The 23,578-nt window shown below is 38.9% G+C and overlaps 1 protein-coding gene across 1 annotated transcript in view; it reads left to right on the top strand.

The window, feature by feature from the left end:
• HCLS1 (hematopoietic cell-specific Lyn substrate 1) overlaps positions 1-23,578 on the top strand; it is a 28,630-nt gene that overhangs the window by 1,725 nt on the left and 3,327 nt on the right. The window contains exons 2-11 of the mRNA XM_024769297.1: positions 831-914; positions 1,485-1,558; positions 8,354-8,483; positions 10,464-10,574; positions 13,161-13,215; positions 20,137-20,247; positions 20,906-20,961; positions 21,755-21,824; positions 22,428-22,639; positions 23,061-23,165. Coding sequence (XP_024625065.1) covers positions 831-914; positions 1,485-1,558; positions 8,354-8,483; positions 10,464-10,574; positions 13,161-13,215; positions 20,137-20,247; positions 20,906-20,961; positions 21,755-21,824; positions 22,428-22,639; positions 23,061-23,165 — 1,008 coding nt within the window. The remainder of the gene's footprint in view (positions 1-830; positions 915-1,484; positions 1,559-8,353; positions 8,484-10,463; positions 10,575-13,160; positions 13,216-20,136; positions 20,248-20,905; positions 20,962-21,754; positions 21,825-22,427; positions 22,640-23,060; positions 23,166-23,578) is intronic.

The following is a 23,578-nucleotide window of genomic DNA, read 5'->3' as shown; positions in this document are numbered from 1 at the left end:
CAGCAGAAACACTGGGGATGCCCTAGTGGAATAACAATTTGGCACCCCCTCAAAGCGGTGTTCTCTAAATATTTCTTTAACATTTATTTAGTTAATAAAAGTCAAATAATTCTTAATGTTCAAAACAAGGGGCTTATTACATGCTCTTTTTTGAACCAGTTATCTACTTTCAAAGTATAATTAAACTGTTTTTAAAAATTGAACAATAAATGAATTATTCTCAGCAAATAATGCTTCCCCATGCATTGTTCAGTTGAGGAATTTCAGCTGAGTGCCCCTACTGACACACAGCTGTGCAGTGGCCAGTATTAGAGTGGAGGTTGGAAAAATTCTCAACAGCGTTTAGCAGGTTGTAGAGAGGAGTGTAGATGTTCACATTATCAAGAGCTGGACAAATATATATCTCAAGAACTATGAAAGAAGCTATATGTAGATACCTGAGTGAAATGTTGCTGTAATTCCAGGGATGTTCTAGCAATCCTCATTGATTACCTCTTCAAGCCACTAGCTGGCTGGCCTCTTGACACAAGTGAAGGATCTCAGCCATTTTGACACCCAGGTTATTTAGTATTACCTACATTCATGATGACTTCTGTCCAGACTAATGAGCCCAGGCCACGTTAGTTTGTCTTAAATAAATCCACATCCCCCTTCCTCTAACTGAGAAAAAGTGCTTTCCTAAAACTTCCATCTGCTTTGCCTCAGATTCTATTTTCTTCTAAGAAAAAAATAGCATGAAACTTTGGCTGCTATATCATTGACTTCAGCGTTCTTGTTTTCCCTCTTCTTGATTTTTTCACCTAATCATTCCCATTTTCTGTCACCCTCAGATGTGGAAGTCTGTAGTAGGTCATGATGTATCTGTTTCCGTGGAGACCCAGGGTGATGATTGGGACACAGACCCTGACTTTGTGGTGAGTGTGGAAATAGCTTTCCTTGGACAATGAAGGGCAGTGGGCAGGCGTGTGGGCCACTCTGTAACCCTTGAGGGGGCTTAGAAAAAGTCTGAGACTAGGATAGCCCTCATGGTGGGACTGCCTGGCAGGACAGTTTGCTGTCATGAGTGGGGCCTGCATGATAGCCTGTGCTGAGGATGGAAGGAGACAGGTGCGGAGGAGTTTGACATTGTGATTGACAGGCTATGGCAGGCTATGCTGAGGGAACAGGTAAACTGGGTGTCCTTTGGCCTGTGAGCCAGGATTTGAGCTGAACATGTATAATTTGGGGGAATTCGGAAGTTGTAGGAGACCTAAAGAAGAAAGTTTGAGGGATGCAGAGTAGAAAGGGAGGTTTCAGAGCTCACCAGCTTAATTTTAACATGGGGGCCTGGGTGGGATAAGCACAGAGAGGAGTCTGAGTAAAGTCCCTGAGTGCCGGAAGCAGCTGATGCAGGGGACGTGGGGGTTATGTGTGTCAGCTGTGTGGCCTCTCTCAGCCTGGCACATTTCTTGCCATCACTTATTGCTGAGTGTTGTCTTTTGTAGAATGACATCTCTGAGAAGGAACAACGGTGGGGAGCCAAGACCATTGAGGGGTCTGGACGCACAGAGCACATCAAGTAGGTACCAAAAGGCCTAGGAGGAGGGAAAGAGGTATGGAAAGAACCCAAGGAAATCTTGGAGACTCAGGAGAAGGCGAGGGGGGAAGGAAAGAGGGAAATTCCTGTCTGTGTGTCTTTGCTTTTCCTTCAGTCTGTCCCCAGGTGTCCCTTTGGGTGTCATTGTGTATTTGTTTCATGTCTCTCCTCTTATCCCCCCAACCCTATTATCTGTCTTTTATTTCTAACCACTCTGATATTTCCCCAACTGTGCCTATTATTATAACTGTTTCTCTTCCGTCAGTAAGGCATGAGGAATTCAGAGAGGGAAGTGCTGAGCTTGTATCATTTACTATCTATCTATTCACATAAATGTAAATGTGTGTCTGGATTGTAGGGTGACTTCTGATGGGCCAAGGGGGATTCAGTAAAATGTCAAGGTAAAGAACTCAGAATATATGCTGTAAAACAAGGACAATATCAGGTCCCAAATTTGTGTTTGGCTACTTAATAGAAGTAGGAAGCCATGAATGGTAATATGAAGAAATATGACACTTGGAAAACCTGTTGATGTATAGGGATCTTAAAGATTATAACCCAATATTTTACCAGAAAAAAAAAGCAAAACAAACAATAAACTCTGATACCATAACAGAGAAAGAAGTTACTCACAGACAAATCCAGGGGTTTCTGTGGGATATGTTGTGTATTAGGATTGAGAGATTCTCTCTTCTTTAATAATCCATGGATTATTCGGGATCGTCTAACCAGGGCTGTTTGCTTTGGATAGTGTCAGAATGTCCAATAGACGCAATAAACAGTATAACAGGAGCAAAATTTAAATAAATAGGCAAAATCAATCTTTTTTAAGCTCCATTTTAACTCCCCTCCCCCACAAACAGCAGTGTTTTTACCTCATTTTCTTCTAGATTTTAAAAAGTGTCAGTGGATTATCACATTGCACAAGAAACACACTATGAAAACCTGGCACGTGTTTATACAGTTTGATAATATTCAGTACTCCACAGTGTTGTTTAATCAGACATAAATGATTTAGTTCAAGTAACTGTAATGAATATCATATTTAAAGAAGGTAGGCAATTCTGGAAGCAGTTGGAAAGCAAAAACATGGAATTGGGTCATGCAGGAAGCTTCTTTGATGCTCCTCTGTAGGCTCATCAATCCTACCCAAAGTAAGACGTCTTTCCTTTTCTGAGAAAAGGCCGCTCAGTCCTAGTATCCTGAGAACTGTTAAGATAAGCATACAAACTCTCCTTGTACCTTTCCCCTCCCAGTGCCTGTCTTATGCAGAGTAGGAGTAGAACATTTTAAAGAAGACTCCTAAATCCCTGCCATGATCTTATGGAAAGAGCTGGAGTTTGGATATCAGATAGATTCAGATTCAATTCACAGCTTTACCATTAATAGCAATGTGAGTTAGACATATAGCCTCTCTGAAACTCAGCTTATTTATTTATCAAATGAGGATAATAATAGCTACCTGGCAGGTGTATGGTTAGAATTCAATGAACTAGCATATAGCAAAATCTAGTGCAGTACTTAGCACCACTTAGCAGCTCAATAATGTTATTTCTCTTTCCTGTTAATATAGATTAGTTGAATCAGATTTTCTTCCTAAAAACCTAAAAATAAACATGTAAACAGATGGCGATCTTCATTCTTCCTAAGTGGCGTTTACCTGAACTGTTGTGTTACACAGTCCAGTATATCTATTACTCTGACTGGTGACCCCTAGAGTTGTAAAATGTGGTGACCCTGGGTGTTTCCTTATTAGCCTAACTGAATCTATATCTGATAGAATAAGCGGTGGAGACATTCACACAAAAACCCACTCCCCTCCCGTTTACCCAGGCTACTGAGGTATAAAAGTTCAGTCTCTGCTAGTAACTAACCAGGTGATCCTGGACAGGTCACTTCCCTCTCTGATTCCCAGTCTTGCCATTGGGATCAAAAAGACCTCTAGAGGACCTTCCAATAGTAAGCCTCCAATACTCTGGGATTCTTTCTGGCTAGTGTGGGCTAGGACAACCTTTAAGGTCAGATGGGAATCACTAAAGCCCTTGGAAAGGAGGGGAAGTTGAACAGGAGAACAGTAGCTGCAGAGCTCAGATGACTCAAAGCAGGAAAAGGAAGTGATTGTGGTTCTCATTAATCTCACTACCATCCCCTACACCATGATCTTTCTTTTTTAAGTCTGCCTAAAATATATTTAGTTTGGGGAATGGTTTGGTAATTTAGTGAATAGTTCAAATGATCCTATCCATCCTTCATCTATTGTGTAGAGAAGTCCTGGGCCAGGCAGCTCCAAGCAGCCTAGTGTTTCCAGGAGCTGCCAGGTTTTCAAGGGCTCTTGCATTTTCTCCATCTTCTTCTCCCCACTTTTGCTCACTTGTGCCCATATGCCTCTTTTTTTTTTTTTATGTGGGATCTTCCCGGACCGGGGCACGAAACCATGTCCCCTACACCACCAGGAAAGCCCCCATGTGCCTCTTTACTGTCAATATACCCCTTCCCACCCCTGGCTGGATGTAAACACTGATCTGCTTCTTGTCACTACAGATTAGTTTTGCCTATCCTAGAATTTAATGTACTTGGAATAATATAGAAGGTATTCTTTTGTGTCTGTCTTCTTTCACTAAGCATAATATTTTTGAGATCTATTCATGGTCTTGTGTATATCAGTCTTTTTAATGTCAAGTAATTTTGCATTGTACAGATATACCAGAGTCTGGTTTATTAGCCTGTTGATGGACATTTGGGTTGTTGACAATTTGGGACTATTACAAATAAAGCTGTCATGAACATTTTGATCCAAGTCTTTTTGTTAACATATATTTTTACTTCTCTTGGGAAACACCTAAAAGTTGTAGAATTCCTGAATCATATAAAAAGTGTGTTTTAACTTTTTAAGAGACCAGTAAACTGTTTTCTGAAAGAAACGTTTTTTCACTCCTACAAATAATGTATGGGTTTCAGTTGCTCCACATCTTTGTCTATACTTGTTATTGTTAATATTTTTAATTTTAACTATTTTTGTAAGTGTGTGGGGATTTCAATTTGTATTTTTCTGCTAATTTTATTGAGCATCTTTTCTTGTGCCATTAATATATCTCCATTTATCTTCATTTTGAAGTGTCTATTCAAATCTCTTCCTCACTTTTAAAGTGGGGTCTTTGTATTCGTATTGAGTTTTAAGAGTTCTTTATATAGTCTGGATAAAAGTCTTTTGTGACATATGTGTTTTACAAATATTTTCTTCCAGACTGTGACTTGCCTTTTCATTTTATTAATGGCTTCTATTGAAGACCAGAAAATATTAATTCTGATGAAGTCTAATTTATCAAAATTTTTTATGGTTAGTGCTTTATGTGTCTAAGAAATTTTTGTCTACCTCAAACTGTGAAGATTTTTCCTATGTTTTGTTCTAAAAGATTTATAGTTTTAGCTTTTACATTTAAGTCTATGATCTATTTCAAATTTGCTTTTGCGTACAGTGTGAGGCAAAGACTGAGGCTCGTTTTATTTCCATAGGGATATCTCATTATTCCAACATCGTTAAAAGACTAATCTTTCCCCGCTGACTGAGCCGGCCTCTCTGACCACATACATGAGGGTCTGTTTCTAGACTATTTTATTGATTTATATGTCTGCTCTGGCCCACACTGACTGAGCCGGCCTCTCTGACCACATACATGAGGGTCTGTTTCTAGACTATTTTATTGATTTATATGTCTGCTCTGGCCCACACTGTACTGCACTGGTTGTTGTAGCTTTATTGTACTGCACTTTTCATTGCAGTCATGAAATCAGGTAGTCCTTCTCCTTTGCTCTCCTTTGAAAAAAAAAACCACTTTTTACCATCCTAGGACTTTACATTTCCACATACATTTTATTTTATTTTATTTTTAACATCTTTATTGGGGTATAACTGCTTTACAATGGTGTGTTAGTTTCTGTTTTATAACAAAGTGAATCAGTTATACATATACATATGTTCCCATATGTCTTCCATTTACATCTCCATCCCTCCCACCCTCCCTATCCCACCCCTCCAGGCGGTCACAAAGCACCGAGCTGATCTCCCTGTGCTATGCGGCTGCTTCCTCCCACTAGCTATCTACCTTACGGTTTGGTAGTGTATCTATGTCCATGCTTCTCTCTCGCTTTGTTACAGCTTACCCTTCCCCCTCCCCATATCTTCAAGTCCATTCTCTAGTAGGTCTGTGTCTTTATTCCTGTCTTACCCCTAGGTTCTTCATAACATTTTTTTCCTTAAATTCCATATATATGTGTTAGCATACGGTATTTGTCTTTCTCTTTCTGACTTACTTCACTCTGTATGACATACATTTTAGAATTAGCTAGTCAATTCCTGCAAAAATGCCTGTTGGTGTTTTTAATGGGATTGCACTGAATCTATAGGTCATTTTAGAGAGAACTCACATCTTAATAGTCTTGAGTTTTCCAACCCACGAACATGGGATATGTCTCCATTTATTTAGGTCTTCTTTAATTTTTTCAGAAACGTCTGTGACTAGTATATAGAAATAAAATTGCTTTTAATAGTGATCTTGTCTCCTGGGACCTTTCTAAATGTACCTAATAGTTCTAGTAGCACATTTATATAGATTCTTTAGGATTTTCTACAACTATGATCATACTGTTTGTGAATAAAATCTTACAGTCTGTCACTCACTTTTGTGTTTTTACTTTTGTAATAAAAACAAAAAAAGCTGTTCCTTCTCCTAGCTCATCTTTGAGGTCCTGGGTGTCACTTGGTTTCTATAAACTGTATTGCTTCATCAATTCCAAGGTATTTTAAGCCTTAAAATAGAGATCTGAGAGTTAATGTGTTAAAAGTTTCTTAGGTATGCCAATTAGGACATTGAATTACAATTTTTTTTTCCTTTCTGTATTTCCACCTGATCACTATTTTCATACATTAATTATCTTTGTATTATCAGAGCCTAATGGTGCCTCACACTCAAAAAAGTTTAATATTTATTTAATAAAGGAATAATATAACTAACACATTTATAGTACCTTAGCTATATTCTGATGAATTTGGTAAGAAGTTGGTCTTTGTTGGCCCCAACATTTTCATTCAAATTATATTATCTATTGTCATGATTCTCTGACTAACCTCATTGTCATCTATTAGGTGGATATTCCTGAATCTCATTTTCTAATCCCTTTTAAAAACTTGTTTCAACTGTAATACAGTTATGATCCATGTAACAGTAATTGGATTTATTAAAACTTTGCTAATTTTTCCCATTTGAAAGTAATGTTTAGTCCCATTTTCTTCATTCTTCATCTGAACACTTTGGTTGGGAAATATTGGTCATTTACCTGTTCTTGGAACCAATAACTTTTCTGACACTGACAGTTCTAAAGTGTTGATGCTGTCGAAATAGCAACACAGGATCTCTGCCTTCACTGCTGCCAGAGGGTTTAGAGCAGGCACAGGAACAGAGGGTTCTTCCAGCTGTTAGCTTAATTTCATCTGGCTCAAAGCCAGTTTTCTAAAATTAACTTTGACTAAAGCTGAGAAGGCTTTTAAAAAAGACCTCTATTGGGCTTATACTACAAGGCCACAAGATGGATCTATTCTTCCACGAAAGAGGAGACTTTCTGATGTGAGATGGCCATTCTACCTGTAAGCAATATATCTGGTTTTTCTGAGCTAGCGAAGTCCCAGGAACATCACTATATCTCAGTTCCTTAAACCTCCATTTCTTGCTGCAGGAAGTCAAATTTTTTATTTAGGGTTCTCTTGCCCAAATATTTCTAAGAATCCCCAGTGGTCCTTATATGTGTCCAAGTATCAGTTCTGATTGTCACTTATTGGTGCTGGTGTTGGTGCTGGTGCTGAGCTGTCACTTCTTATCCTCAGCCCAAACAAATACAGAGAGGTATTCTCTACCCACATGGTAGAGATGAAAGTGAAGTAAGAAAGAGAATGCCTCCTTTTGGTGTTATGTTCTCTTAAGGACAGAAGTGTTCCAAATCAAGGTTATTTGAGCCTTAAAGTTTTGCAACAATTAGTGATGAGAGTGAATTTTATTAGTGAGCCTTTTTTAGTTTTTAGTTCTCTCAGGAATTAGCAGATATATGGGCAGTGTGAAGGGCATTCATTTTTGACAAGAAGAGTCACAGAATACTTAATGTATAGATAAATTTCCCAATGCTGCATTTTTCGTAATCATCGTTTTTAATGACTTCCTCATGTGCCATTGAAAAGTAATATTGCAATTTACTTAACTATTCCCCATTTTTTCCATATAAATTGTTTCTTGGTTCTTGCTATTAAATACAGTGTTTCAGTGAATATCATTAGACATTAAGCTTTGCCATATTTAAAACTATTTCCTTGGGGTAGACTTCTAGGACTAGAATGTGTGGGTAAAGGGTACATGAATATCTTTGTGCTTCTTGAGGTAGAGTACCAAACTGTTAAACAACAAATCCATTCAGAGAGGAAAATAACTTTTCAGTTGCTAGAATATAAGTAACACTGTCCTCTAATATTTAGGAACCTGAGACTAAATATCAGAAGGTTATTTAGTGAGCAAAATAACAGACTAGAGGAAATACTATTGGCTTATGGAGAGTTTATATCAGGCTGTATATGCAGACCACACTAACCTCCTACTCCCAGACCCAGCACAGGTACACTTTGGGGGCTATTGCTAAAAATGAACAGAACACACTGCAAGATTTCAGTTTTTCTGTGAAGGAGGGTTCGTTGACATCTCTGTGCTAGACGAGTCTCTGTGATGTGGTTACTTCCAGCATTCACCAGCTGAGGAACAAAGTGTCAGAGGAGCATGATGTTCTCAAGAAGAAGGAGATGGAATCAGGGCCCAAAGCATCCCACGGCTACGGAGGTCGGTTTGGGGTGGAAAGAGACCGAATGGACAAGGTGAGTTGAAAGGGGGATATTTGCTTTAAAAAAATAAATAAGTGAATTGATTCATTTGTTGGTTTTATGGTTTAAAACTTATTCAAAAGTAAAATATTCATTTGGGTTTTAAAAGAGAATGTCCACATATTATTTGTGTTATTTTTCCCCTGATTTCAACACATACAATATAGATGACGGAAAATGGGAGCCAAGAATTTAGAAGGGCTGGCCTAGTGTATGTAGACCCAGCCACACTGTAACTCCTTGACTAAGGAGACACACATAGAGAAGGGGAAAATATGTTTTAAAATCACTTACTGCTTTTAAATGGATGTGTCTCTTACTGGTTTCTTTACTGTATATTTAGTGTTCTTTTTGTACATATTTTATACATCACTTAATATGATTTGCACATAGATGTGAAAAATATTTATGTGAATTTATCTATTAGATGTCCTCAAATATATTATTATTTTTCCTTTATCCATTAGATACTATGAAAGTATGATAAAAAGAAAGCCTGTATGTTGAATTGTATTTTTCCATTGACTTTCCTAACCTCAAAGATAAAGATATAGGACTTCCCTAGTGGTGCAGTGGTTAAGAATCCACCTGCCAATGCAGGGGACACGGGTTCGATCCTGGTCGGGGAAGATCCCACATGCTGCGGAGCAACTAAGCCCATGGGCCACAACTACTGAGCCTGCGCTCTTGAGCCCAAGAGCCACAACTACTGAGCTCACGTGCCACAACTACTGAAGCCCGCGCACCTAGAGCCCATGCTCTGCAACAAGAGAAGCCACTGCAATGAGAAGCCGGCACACCACAACAAAGAGTAGCCCCCGTTTGACGCAACTAGAGAAAGCCCGAATGCAGCAACGAAGACCCAATGCAGCCAAAAATAAATAAATAAAAAATAAATAAATTTATTTTAAAAAAAGATAGAGATATATTCCTATAAGAAAAAAGAGTTAATCTCCAAGGAGAAAAAGCGATTTAATGAAAGCTGTTAGTTCACCCTTCTGTCATTGTGTAAAGTGCAAAGTAGGCATTGTATTCTCCCACAGAATTCCTAGGAAAGAGTAAAATAGATAAGCAGTCATTCATTCCTGAATTCAGCAAACAAAGTTGACCTACACAGACCCAAAAACACTGCAAAATGAGCTCCCAGGAGCTCATATAGGGCAGTGTTTCACATCCATCTCTGTATTAATATTTATCCCAGCATGGAATCGGAAATTCAGGAGGAAGAAGAAACTTTCTAATTTCTTCTTAGTTGAGACTCTGCAAGGTATCACTATTTGGTTTGAAGTATTATTCAATTCCAAGATTATTAAAGCATCCATATCCAAATATTAAAAGAGACATACCTTTCAAAACCAAGTAGAAAATGGTAGATGGAGAAAAAAGTGGAGGGGAATAAAAAACAGTTAAATTATATGCCATCTTGGACTATTCACGGTGTTGTCTACCAGCCCGCTTTGGTATAAAGAGTCAATCACTGTTAATATTAGGGCCCAGGCTGCACTTCTGAACTTTGATGGTTGTGTAGGAACAAAGATCCAGAACAAAAGCACCTGGCTGTGTTAAATATTCAGTCCGGGCTATGGCATCTAGTCAGTCCCCTTAGGTGTCTCCCCAGTAACTACCCTCATTTCTATTTTGATGCACAAAGCCCGTGTTTCACCCTCTCTTTAAGCAGTGGTTTAAACACCTCCCTGTCTATGTAGTCTCTATCTTTCTGGTTCCCAACCCATCCTATGGGAGTTTCCTAAATGATGGGTTCCTAGTGGTATTAAAGAAGAGTCAGGATGTGCAAGATTCCAGAAAAAGTCATCTTGCTCTCCCATCACACGTTCCTTGGCACTCCGTCAGAGATTATCAGTGTGACCTAGAGTGGAATTTCTTGTATTCTTACATCCCATCCTATCTCTGATCATTTTATTTTTTCATGGTCATTTTTATCTTCTCACTCATTCTGATCTTGATTTTTCTCAGAGTGCTGTGGGCCATGAGTATGTTGCTGAGGTGGAGAAGCACTCTTCCCAGACTGATGCTGCCAGAGGCTTTGGGGGCAAATACGGAGTGGAGAAGGACAGGGCAGACAAGGTAAGTGACAACTCTCTCCCTGTGCCACCCAACTCAGATCATGTGGGACTTACCAACAATCACCTTGAATGTAGGTCTGTGCTTCTCCTGTGGAAAGATGGGGCAGTGGCCTCACGGAGGGTCCATCATGAGGATGGCTCCCACACCTCCCTCAGCAAGTTCTTTGGTGCCGCTGTTGGAGGCCACATGCTGACCTGGAAGGTGTTAATTTAAAAGAGACAAAGACTCCCAAACTCTGAATAAGGAATCCCTAAGCCATTGTTTTATTGTTTTCCTCCCTGCATTTTATTTTATTTATTTGTTTATTTTTTAAACATCTTTATTGGGGTATAATTGCTTTACAGTGGTGTGTTAGTTTCTGCTGTATAACAAAGTGAATCAGCTATACCATATATCCCCATATCCCCTCCCTCTTGCGTCTCCCTCCCACGCTCCCTATCCCACCCCTCTAGGTGGTCACAAAGCACCGAGCTGATCTCCCTGTGCTATGTTAAGCCATTGTTTTATCATACCTGTATGCATGAAGGGAGAAGAGGAAATTCCAAAGCTCCTCCTTTGGTCTAATATGAAAGCCTTATAAATATTTATGCCTTTCAGGAAAACAGACGTATCAGCTGAAATATTATTACAATGGTAGCAAATAATCAAGTAAAACAACTAATTAAGGTTACAATGTTTTTAGAAGGTGAAGGTTACTTTTCACAGGACTTAGTACTAACTCCTTGAAGTCCAGGTGTTTTAAAGACTCCTTTGTACAAACAAGTAGTGATAGTTTTAAAGAGAGAAAGAGAAAAAGGACAGCATGATTACAGACGATAGAGTGGTCCAGAGAGTACGATTGATAACTCATTCATGTTCTCATTTTCACACCTTAGTAGATCAGATTCTTTGAGCTCATTCTTTATGGGGCTGAGTAGTGTCTCTGCCCTGCAGCAGCACACAGAGGGGACATTTCCTTCACAGCTAGCTGAGATTTTGTTTGTTTGTTCGTTTGTTTAACCTGCAGCTGTTAATAAGTAGGCCTGAATCCTTAAAGCTAAGTGTTAGAGTGTTATTTGAATTGTAGGGGTAAAAAAACCCAGAAAAGTTCAAAGCATACTGTAAGGTAAAGTAAAAGCACAGAGGATAATTTTTAAAAGCAGTAATGGAATATGGAGCACGTAATGGTCTCTAATCAGGGTGCAGTTTCTCTTCCTTCTTGGCTCCCCTACTGCCTTTGCCTAATCTTTCACTGTTCTTTCTTTCAATTCCTGCCTCACCAGCCACAAACCGAATCACCTTAACAATCAGTGTGTCTTGTAAATCAAGAAACAATACATACTAATAACTTTTTTTTAAATAAATTTATTTATTTTACTTATTTATTTTTGGCTGCATTGGGTCTTCATTGCTGCCCACAGGCTTTCTCTAGTTGTGGTGAGTGGGGCCTACTCTTTGTTGTGGTGCGTGGGCTTCTCGTGCAGTGGCTTCTCTTGTTGCAGAGCATGGGCTCTAGGCGCATGGGCTTCAGTAGCTGTGGCACAAGGGCTCAGTAGTTGTGGTTCTTGGGCCCTAGAGCACAGGCTCAGTAGTTGTGTCCCATGGGCTTAGTTGCTCTGCAGCATGTGGGATCTTCCCGGACCAGGGCTCAAACCTGTGTCCCCCGCGTTGGCAGGCGGATTCTTAACCACTGCACCACCAGGGAAGTCCCATACTAATAACTTTTAAAATGCAAAATCTAGACTTGCTTAGGGACATATTACTGAGCCATATGGAGACATAGCTAGGTTAGATATTTGCCAATATATCCAGTTCCAAAGCAGCTAGGATCCAGATTCTCCTGGTTGCCTCTCATCCCACCAAAATCTACATCTCTGGGTTTCCACTGTTGTGTAAGGAAAGAGAATAGGCACAGTATAATCAGTCAGTATAGGATGATATCTCTTACATGTGCACAGTGCTGCTTTATAGTTTAAAAGGCAGTTTTCTAGCTATTATCTCATTTTAGTTTCATGAGACTTAGGAAGAAAAACACTAATTTGCTGAGTGCCCACACTTTATGTATCTTGCCCCATTTAGTCCTCACAATATCCCAAATAAGTTGGAATCATTTTACAGTTGAGGTTAATAAGGCAGGTATACCTATTTTCATTTCATATTTAAAGGGCCCAAGGGGGACTTCCCTGGCAGTCCAGTGGTTAAGACTCTACACTTCCACTGCAGGGGAGCACGGGTTCCATCCCTGGTCAGGAAACTAAGATCCCACATGCCTCCGTATGGCCAAAAGAAAAACAAAACTAAAAAAAGAGGCTGAGGCTTAGTAATATTAAAGGACATACCTAAAGTTACACAACTACAAATAGGAAAGGCGGGGTTGGGGTTTGGATCTAGAGCTATCTGTGTCCAGGGCCCATGGTCATTGGTTTGTAGCACACTGCCTTTACACCAGCCTGTCAGGGTACTGTCTGTTTCTACATTGAACCCCCATACTCAGCTCTGAGCCCCTATAACTAACCCCTGGGCTGAGCTATAGGTGTAAGGGTAAGTGAGAGCGGGAGAAAATGTTCGTCTCTGACTCTAATCAATTCTCTCTCCTTTTCTCTGTAGTCAGCTGTTGGCTTTGATTACAAAGGAGAAGTGGAAAAACACACATCTCAGAAAGGCAAGCACCCTGCATTTCAGCCTTAGCAACCTGACTGCCCAGACTTCAACTTCCAACAGCCATCATCGACTCCCTTTAGTTCCATGGCCCCGTTCCCTGCTATTTTATTTTATTTTTAAATCCAAGCATGTACTTGCTTCTTTTTTTCTCCTATATTGCTTTCTATGAGCTTGGTCAAGTTTTCTTTAGTCCCATTTCCCCTCTAATGGATCAAAAATAGGATATTATACTCCTTTATTTTAGGAAGTTATTCCTAAGTTTTAATGTGCATCTGCGGCTTAAGTTTTAAATTAATCACTATTTCTTCCTGAGTAACACAGGAAATGAAGAATAATTTAATTACATTTCTTCTACATTCTACAGTCTTTGTACCAACTGAACAGTTGTTTAGTATATCGATTACATGTGTTTGTTTTTAAACCCCACAAAAATTAATCATTATTATCACTAGGTGAAGGCTTATTTAAATTGACCAACATATTTACCAGTTTACTAGCTCATCATTGTTTATAATATTTCATTGTTTCCTCCTTACTTCTTCTATTCCTTCTTGCTAGAGTATATCCTTTGATAATTCTTTCCGTGAGAGTCTATGAGAGAACTCCCAGGCTTTGTCTGAAAAAAAAATTTATTTTGCTCCATTCTTCATTGTTATTTTCCCTTCATCATGTTGAAGATACTATTCCATCATCTGTGGCATTTCTCTTGGGTTAGTCTAATCATCATTCCTTTGTACATAACATGTCTTGTCTCTCTTTTTGTTTTGTCTCATGAAAATTTTTCTTTTTGTTTCTGATGTCCTGAAATATCATCAGGCTATATCTAGGTGTTGATCTATTTTTATTATTCTACATGAGACTTATTGCTCCTCTTCAACCTGAGAATTAACTTTCAATATGAAAAGTTCTTGGGCATTTTCTCTTTAGATAGTGTCTCTCCTCTCTTCTCTTTTATTCTTTCTTCTGGAACTCAGATGTATATTAGAACTTTCAATTCTCCATCTCTCTCTCTCTTTTAAAAAAGACTTTATGTTTTCAGAACTTTTTAGATTTAGGACAAAATTGAGAGGAAGTTACAGTCCTGCACCCATACATGCATAGCCTCCCCCATTATCAACATCACTGACCAGAATGGTGTGTGTATATATTTTTTTCCTTTCTTTCTTTTTTCTTACCAAGGATGATTCTATACTAACACATCAAAGTCAGCCAAAGTCCATAGTTTACTTTAGGGTCCGCTCTTGGTGTTGTGCTTTCTATGGTTTTGGACAAAAGTATACTGACATATATCCATCATTATACTGTCATACAAGGTATTTTCCGTGTCCTAAAAGTCCTCCTTGCTCTGCCTATTCATCTCCCTCATCCCTCAGCAACCACTGATTATTTTTTGTCTCTATAGTTTTGCCTTTTACAGAATATTATATGGTTGGAATCATATACCATGTAGCCTTTCCAGATTGGCTTCTTTCATTTAGTAATATGCATTTAAGTTTCCTCCATGTCTTTTCATAGCTTGGTAACTCATTTTTTTTTTTTGCTGAATATTATTCCTTTGTCTTGATGTACCCCAGTTTATTTATCCGCTCACCTACTGAAGAACATAGTGGTTGCTTCCAAGTTTGGGCGATTATGAATAAAGCTGCTATAAACATCTGTGTGCAGGTTTTTGTGTGGACCTACATTTTCAGCTCCTTTGGGTAAACACTAAGGAGTGCAATTGCTGGATCCTATGGTAAGAGTATGTTAAGTTTTGTAAGAAACTGCCGAACTGTCACTCAAAGTGGCTGCACCATTTTGCATTCCCACCAACAATGTATGACAGTTCCTGTTGCTCCACGTCCTCACCAGCATTTGGTGTTGTGAGTAGTCTGGATTTTGGCCATTCTAATTGGTGTGTAGTGTTATATTATTGTTTTAATTTGCATTTCCCTGATGATATATGATGTAGAGCATCTTTTCATATGCTTATTTGCTATCTGTATATCTTCTTTGGCAAGGCATCTATTAATATATTTGACCTATTTAAAAAGTTGGGTTGCTTGTTTTGTTATTGTTGAGTTTTAAGAATTCTTTGTATATTTAGGGTAACAGTCCTTTATGACACGTGTCTTTTGCAAAGATTTTCTCCCAGTGTAAGGCTTGTCTTCTCATTTGCTTAACATTGTCTTTCACAGAGCAAAAGTTTTTAAAATTTTAGTGAAATCCAGCTTATCAATTATTTCTGTCATGTGTTGTGTCTTTGGTGTTGTATCTAAAAAGGCATCACCATACCTAAGGTCATATAGGTTTTCTCCTATATTATCTTCTAGGAGTTTTATAGTTTTGCATTTTACATTTAGGTCTATGATCCATTTTGATTTAATTTTTGTGAAAAGAGAATTTTTGTAATGCATGTGTCTAGATTCATTGTTTTTTTAATCTGTGGATGTCCACTTGTTCCAGCACCATTTGTTGAAAAGACTATCTTCTCTTCATCGTGTTACCTTTGCTCCTTTGGCAAGCATCGGTTAACTATAATTATGGAGGTCTATTTCTGGGCTCTCTGTTCTGTTCCACTGATTTATTTGTCTAGTGTTTCACCTCTACCACACTGTCTTCATTACTTTAGCTTCATAGTAAGTCTTAAAGTCTGGTAGTGTCAGTCTTCTAACTTTGTTCTCCTTCAATATTGTGTTGGCTATTCTGGGTCTTTTGCTTCTTCATATAAACTTTAGAAACTGTTGATCCAAAAAATAACTTGCTAGGGTTTTGATTGGCGTTGCACTGAGTCTATGGACCAAGTTGGGAAGAACTGACATCTTGACAACATTGAGACTTCCTATCTATGAACATGGAATATCTCTCCATTTACTTAGTTTTCTTTGATTTTGTTCATCAGAATTTCATAGTTTTCCTCATATAGATCTTATACATATTTTAAGTTTATACCTAAGCATTTCTTTGTTGGGGTAGTAATGTAAATGATATTGTATTTTTAATTTCAAAATCCACTTATTTGTTGCTTGTATATAGGAAAGCAATTGACTGTTGTATATTAACCTTGTATCCTGCAACCTTGCCATAATTGCTTATTTGTTTCAAGAGTTTGTCAATTCTTTTGGATTTTCTACATAGACAGTCATGTCATCTGTGAACAAAGACAGTTGTGTATCTTCTTTTCTAGTCTACATACTTCTTTTCTTGCATTATTGCATTAGCAAAGACTTCAAGCACAATGTTGAAAAGGAGTGATGAGACAGGCCATAGTTGCCTTGTACCTGATCTTAGTGGGAAGACTTTAAGTTTATCACCATTAAGTATGATACTAGCTGTAGAGTTTTTGTGGGTAGTCTTTATCAAGTTGAGAAATTTCCCCTCTATTTCTAGTTTACTGAGAATTTTTATTGTGAATTGTGTTGGATTTTGTCAAATGCTTTTTCTGCATCTATTGATATGATCATGTGATTTTTCTTTTTTTCTTGTTGATGTGATGGATTATGCTAATTTATTTTCAAATGTTGAACCAGCATTGCATACTTAGGATGAATCCCACTTGGTCATGGTAGATAATTATTTTTATACATTGTTGGATTCGATTTGTTAATATGTTGTTGAGGATTTTTGAATCTGTGTTCATGAGAAATACTGGTCTCTAGTTCTCTTTTATTGTAATGTCTTTGTCTGGTCTGGGTATTAGAGTAATGCTGACCTTATAGAACAGTTGTGAAGTATTCCCTGTGCTTTTATCATCTGAAAGAGTGTGCAGAGGACTGGTATAATTTCTTCCTTAAATATTTGGTGGAATTCACCAGTGAACCCATGTGGGCCTGGTGCTTCCTGTTTCGGAAGATTATTAATTATTGATTCAAATTCTTTAGTAGATATAGGCCTTTCAGGTCATCTGTTTCTTTTTGTGTAAGTTTTGGCAGTTGTGTCTTTTCAAGGAACTGGTCCATTTCATCTTGGTCATCAAATTTATGGGCATAAAGTTGTTCATAGTATTATTTTATTACCTTTTAATTTCCTTGGAATCTGTTGTAATGTAGCCTCTTTCATTTCTGATATTATAGTAATTTATGTTCTCTCTTTTTTTCTTTGTTAGCCTGACTAGAGGCTTATCTATTTTATTGATCTTTTCAAAGAACCAGCTTTAGGTTTCCTTGATTTTCTCTATAGGCTTCTTGTTTTTAACTCCATTGATTTTTTTGCTCCAATTCTTATTTAGTTTTTCTGCTTACTTTGTATTTAATTTGTTCTTCTTTTTCCAGTTTCCTAAGGTGGACACTTAAATTGTTGATTTTAGGTCTTTTTTCTTTTCTAATATATGCATTGCTTTTCCTTATACACTGCTTTCACTGCATCCAAAATTTTTAATAAGTTGTGTTCTTGATGTCTCTTAATTTCTCTTGTCTATCTCCCTCTCTTCATCTCCCTGTGTTGTATTCTGGGTAATTCCCTTGGATCTTTGTTAAGTTCTGTAACTCTCCCTTCAGCTGTATTTAATTATCATTTAAGTTGTCCACTAAATTTTTAACTTTACATCATGTATTTTCATTTGTGCAAGTTCCCTTTGATTCTATAGAAAATCTGCTGATTCCTTTTCCATAATGCCCTATTGCTTTCCTTATGTTTTTCACCCTTCTTTAACTCTTTAATTATTTTTAAAGTATTCATTTTATAATTTCTTTCACATTGTTATATTATTTGCAGTTCTTGAGGGTGCTAATTCTTCTGTTCAGTTAATCTATTTTTCCTCATGGTTATTTATTTTTTTGGTGGTTTGTAATTTTTGTTTGCAAATTTATTTCAGTGGGGGGAAAGGGATATTTGTTTTATGAGAGTTTTATGTGCCCTGGGTTGAGAAGTTTCCCATCAGAGAAACTATGCCTTTATTTCTGTCTGAGTTCTAGGGGTTTTAATAGTAATAGACCATGTTTTCTTTATGATTTTTGTTTTCTGTTATGAATGCAATTTCTTAAGTAGATACAGGTCTATTCAGTCTTCTGATTTTTTCTTAAGTCAGTTATGGTATAGTGTGCTTTTCAAGGAATTTTTCCATTTTTATCTATATTTTCAAATATATTGGCATAACTTCATTTATAGTATTCCCTTATTTTCTTTTTAACCTCTGTAAGATCTATAGTGATATGTTCACTTTCACTTCTGATATTGTTAATTTGTGTTTTTTCTCTTCTTAATTATTTTTGCTAGAGATTCATCAGTATTATTTTTTATTAATTTCAAAGAAGTATCTTTTGGCTTTGCTCATTTTCTCTATTATTTACTTGTTCTTAAAATTCTATTGAATTCTGCTCTTATCTTCATTATTTTTTCTTTCATTTTAATGTGGGTTTAGTTTGTTCTTTCTGTAGCTTCTTAAGGTAGAAACTTAGATAATTGATTTTAAACCTTTGTTTACTGTATGGGCTTTTAAAACTATATATTTCCCTCTAAACCCTGTTTTTACTACATTCCACAGTCATGCATATTTTAATTTTCATTCAGTTCAAAACATTTTCTAATTTTCCTTTTCATTTCTTCTCTGACCCATGAGTTATTTAGAAGTGTGTTGCTTATTTTCCAGGTATTGGGGAAATTTTCTAATTTTATTGTTATTAACTTCTAATTTAATTCTATTGTGATCAGAGGATATGTTATCTCATGTTCCAATCTTTTGAAATGTATTGAAACTTTTTATAAGGACAAGCATGTGGTCTATCTTGGTGAATGTTATATGTGCATGGAAAAAATGTGTATTATGCAGTTTGGGGGTGCAATATTCTGTAAATGTCACTTAGGTCTTGATAATGTTATTTGGGCCTTCTATAATTTTAGATTCTTTTTGTCGAAATTTTCTATTAATAATGAGAAAAGAGTGTTAAAATTTTCAACTATGATCATAGATTTGTCTATTTTGCTTTCTGCTTTGCTTCATGAGTTTTTATTCTGATAATAGGTTTATACCAGCATATATATTCCTGATGAATGACAAGTTGCACTCTTATCATTGAGTTATGTCTCTCTTATCTTTTATAATGCATTTTGTCTTGGGGTCCATTTTGTCTCATATTCATGCCATCCTTCTGATGCTTACTGTTTCTGTGGTATATATTTTCCTACATCAGTATTCAATTAATTTCTCAACTTAGAATTTCTGTATGATATAAGTAGCATGAAACTGGATGTTTGTATCCCACACCTTCAGGTGTAGGCTTGGAGTTTCCAAGTCTCATAGGTAAAACTTCCTTCTCTAAAAGCTAAAAAAAAACTACAGTTCCTCTCCCTATTTCCCTGGACAGGTAAGTAGGCTTTTTCTAGAATTCTTTTATAGGAGTGGGCAGAACCTGCTCTCCAGCCACCTGTTCTTATAGGAAGTAGGACCCCAGACCCTAGATCCTAATCCCTAGGCACTAAATTTGGGACTTAAAACAGGTTGGGTTTTCTATGTCAGCTCATAATTACCATCATGTCAACTGTTTTGATTCATCTGTTTGTTTCTGGAGCCGGGAATTTTTTTCTTCTTTTCTTTTGAGATTCACTATTTAAAAAAGAAAAAAAAGAGAGATTGCTCTATTTTTCTGACGTTGCTAAGTGTTTATATAGGATTAGGGAAAGGCATATATTTCATATGCATCTCTCTTTTTTTCTGGAAGTCTCTCCTCTATACTCTCTATACTTTCTCCTTCCTTGAAGAAGGGAGAAAATTCAAATGATCTTCTCATCTTGAAATGGAAGTAAGGGAGGAGAGGAAAAGAGTGAACATTGTTTAAAGCTTACAGAAGTTGCTTAGAACAACATTTCTCTTTCATTTCCCAGTATTCAAGCCCCGCTCTCTTCCTGGGCCCCTATCACCCTGCACCCATCCCTCCTGACTCTTCTCTTCCACAGCACTTCCCCGTGGGCTGAGAGTGAGCTCTCACGACTGCTCCTTCCACCATAGATTACTCTCATGGCTTCGGTGGCCGTTATGGGATAGAGGAGAACAAACGGGACAAGGCAGCTCTGGGATATGACTACAAGGGAGAGACAGAGAAACACGAATCCCAAAGAGGTAAGTTGGGATTGGGGAGGAGGGAGGTCACAGGGTACATGGAGCCCTCCTTCTGTCCCTGAAGGCTGACATGGAAGACCCAGAATATGAGGGGCAGGTATGCAGGAAGTGGTGGGATGAAGAGTAAGTGTACGTATATAGGGGTAGCTGGGAGGAGATCAACAGGGGTGGAGGGGAAAACAGCAAACTAAGGAGCAGGACAGAGGAGGGTGACCAAAGAAAAGGGATCACTGAGAAAGGGATGAAGATAGGCCGGGTGATGGCAAGAGGGTGATTTGGCTGTGAGTCTTAGAGGCCCCTCTGCTTCACGGAGAGAAAGCCTTCTTCCCTGGGACACATAGGGGATGGCTGGGTGGCACTCTTCAATTTTTCCTGTTTCTTCCCTTATATTTTCCCCTTTTCTGTCACTTCTTTCTTTTTGTTTCTCTCTTCCCATCTCTCATCCCTCCATTCTCTCTCAAGTGTTTTTCTCCCCATCCTTTTTCATCTTTTCCCACCCATGCCTCTCTATCATCTGATTTTCACACTTTCTCATTGATCTTTCTCTTTTCCTCATTCCTGTCTTCTGGTCTTCCTCCTCACTGCTCCCACTCCCTCTTCCCATACATTTCTAGCATTTTAACTCCTCTTATGACTCTCAGATCTTTCCATCCTGCAGATTATGCCAAGGGCTTTGGTGGTCAGTATGGCATCCAAAAGGACCGAGTGGATAAGGTAAAGCACCAGACCACTAGTGTCTTGAGAATGGTTCCCTGAAGTACATGGAGAAGAGTGAGAGGCAAAGCTGGAAAAAGGATAGGCAAAGCTAGGTGTCCTGCACTGTCCTTCTGGTGTCCTTCTCTCCCCATTGACTGCCCTCAGCATCTAAAGGGCATGTCTTCTGAAGCCTGAGATTTTTTTTTTTAGTATTTATTAATTTTGGCTGTGCCAGGTCTTAGTTGTGGCACGCGGACTCTTAGTTGCAGCATACGTGCAGGATCTAGTTCCCCAACCAGGGATTGAACCTGGGCCCCCTGCATTGGGAGCATGGAGTCTGACCCAATGGACCACCAGGGAAGTCCCAGAAGCCTGAGCTTTAACTAAGGAGAGTGGAGGGAGGCAGAGAGACAGAGAAACAGAAAAACTCCAGGAAAAGGTATTCGAAATTTCATTGATTGCTTGGCATTGATTAACTCAATCAATAATTTCTTCCCACTCCATTCAGTTGTCCCCTACACCTCTTCATGTACTGGCCTGAGACCCTCCTGCATTCCAGGCAACTGGACTTAGAGGTGTGAGATTCCAGGAGCACTGAGCTTTTTAAAAGGAGAGCTAATCCCACGGGTCTAGAACTTCTTTACCCCTCTCTCTGCCACAAAACAACACTATTTGAATACCCTGTCTAACTATAAGCATCAAAAGGTTAGGGAGACCTCCTATAGTGACCCAATCACCGATACTGCCTTCTGGATTATTACCACTCCCTTCCCCGTCCCCACCACTACACATACTGTTCTCTTACCTGCAGAGTGCTGTTGGTTTCAATGAAATGGAGGCCCCAACCACAGCTTATAAGAAGACAACACCCATAGAGGCTGGTAAGTTTTAATTCCCTTTCTCTGTGCTCTTCAACCTCTTCTCCCTTCTCATTCTTTTTTCTTCTTAGACTACCTATTCCAAGCCTTTACCTACCTAGATTAGCTGAGGTAGACTTGACCCCTACCCTCATATTCCCAGATTCGCTCTCCTAGAAAAAATTAGGTTAAGTGGATATCTGAGTGACACTGGTGAAGAAACTGTAAGCAGAGAACAGAGGGAGGAAGGGAGGGAGCCATTTGGGAAGAACACATAAGGAAAGGAGCTTTGGATGGGGGATAGAGGGTAGATGGTGGCCAGAGGGCATACAGCTTTAAGAAATGTGGACAGAGAAGATGCAGGTTAGGAGAACAAGCCTTATGATTTAAAAAGGGCAAGAGTCTGAGATCACATGGCCGGGCTGTATGGAAATCTAGGCATCAGGGTTACCTTATCCTCCTATAACCCCCTTGTTCCTTCATTGATACCTCTTTACCTCCCTTTCCATGAGTCTCCTCTCTACCTGCTCTTCTTTGGATATTTAACTGGTTCCTCTTCTTCATTCCAGTGCCACTCCCCTACCTCCAACCCAAGACAACCCTAATTTTTCTTGCCTGTGTCTGCAGCTTCCAGTGGCGCCCGTGGGCTGAAGGCAAAATTTGAATCCATGGCTGAGGAAAAGAGGAAGCAGGAGGAAGAGGAGAAGGCACAACAGAAAGCCAGGCAGCAACAGGAGAGAAAGGCCTTGGTAAAGATGAGCCATGAGGCTCAGCCACCAGTGACCACTATGGAAGAGCCGGTGGTGTCAGCCCCATTGCCCAAGAAAATCTCCTCAGAGGTAAGTGTTTGGCCCTTCGGGATCCACGTCAAGGATTCCTTAGGCCCAGACAAGAGCCTAAGGGGCCTGTATTCTTAGTAGAAAATAAGGCACAGGCCTCCCCTGTGTTAGGCAAAGTCTACAGTTGCTATCCCTGTCTTCAGGAAGATTTCAATCTGATTGTGTAATTAAGCTTCATATATACATATGAGAATGTTAGCTGAAAAAGACCAAGATTTACGTAGTACAACAGAAGATAGGTCACCAGCCAGTGCAGTCAATTACTGCTGCAACAAGAGGAAGGAGCTGTCATTTCAGGTTGGAGCCCATCTTGAGGAATGGATGATTTGAACTGGCAGAGGTAGGAAGGGGTATTCCAGGTCAGTACAAGAGAGGAGATGGAAGTTTCTTGCTCACTGGAAAGTTGCTTCATCCTCCACAGGCCTGGCCTCCAGCAGGGAGCTGTCTGTCATCAGAGTGTGGGCCTGTGAGAACCAGTAGGGAACAACCAGTGCCTACCCAGCCCCCAAGGCAGAATCCCCCAGAGGTAAGCAGAGCCCCAAAGATTCTCTGCTCCTTCCCCATCTCCTCATGTCCTAGTAGGTGGGCTGTACAGCGTGATCAACGATCCTGGTTTGTCTGGGACTATCCTGGTCTTAGCACTGAAAGTCTCATATTCTGGGAAATCACCCAGTCCTGGGAAGACTAGGATATTTAGTCATCCTAGCTGTCATCTTTCACCTTTTTTTTTTTTTTGCTTTTGCTTTTGCTTCAGTGTTTTCTTGGTCTTCCAAGCATTCTGACTTGCTTTCTGCTTCCCTTCTATCATCTTTTGGTAGGTGCTTTGAGTGGATGGGTGTGGGAGGTTGATGAATGAAGAGGGATGAAAGATTGTGTTCCCTAGGAGAGGCTGTTAGAAGGATGCAAGGATGGAGGGTAGAATGGAAGCATGGGGATGGG

The sequence above is a fragment of the Neophocaena asiaeorientalis genome, unplaced genomic scaffold (assembly GCF_003031525.2).
Source record: "Neophocaena asiaeorientalis asiaeorientalis breed wild unplaced genomic scaffold, Neophocaena_asiaeorientalis_V1.1 scaffold671, whole genome shotgun sequence".
Lineage (NCBI taxonomy): Eukaryota > Metazoa > Chordata > Mammalia > Artiodactyla > Phocoenidae > Neophocaena > Neophocaena asiaeorientalis.
Note: the sequence above shows the minus strand (reverse complement) of the source record. Positions and strands in the feature narration are given on the sequence as shown.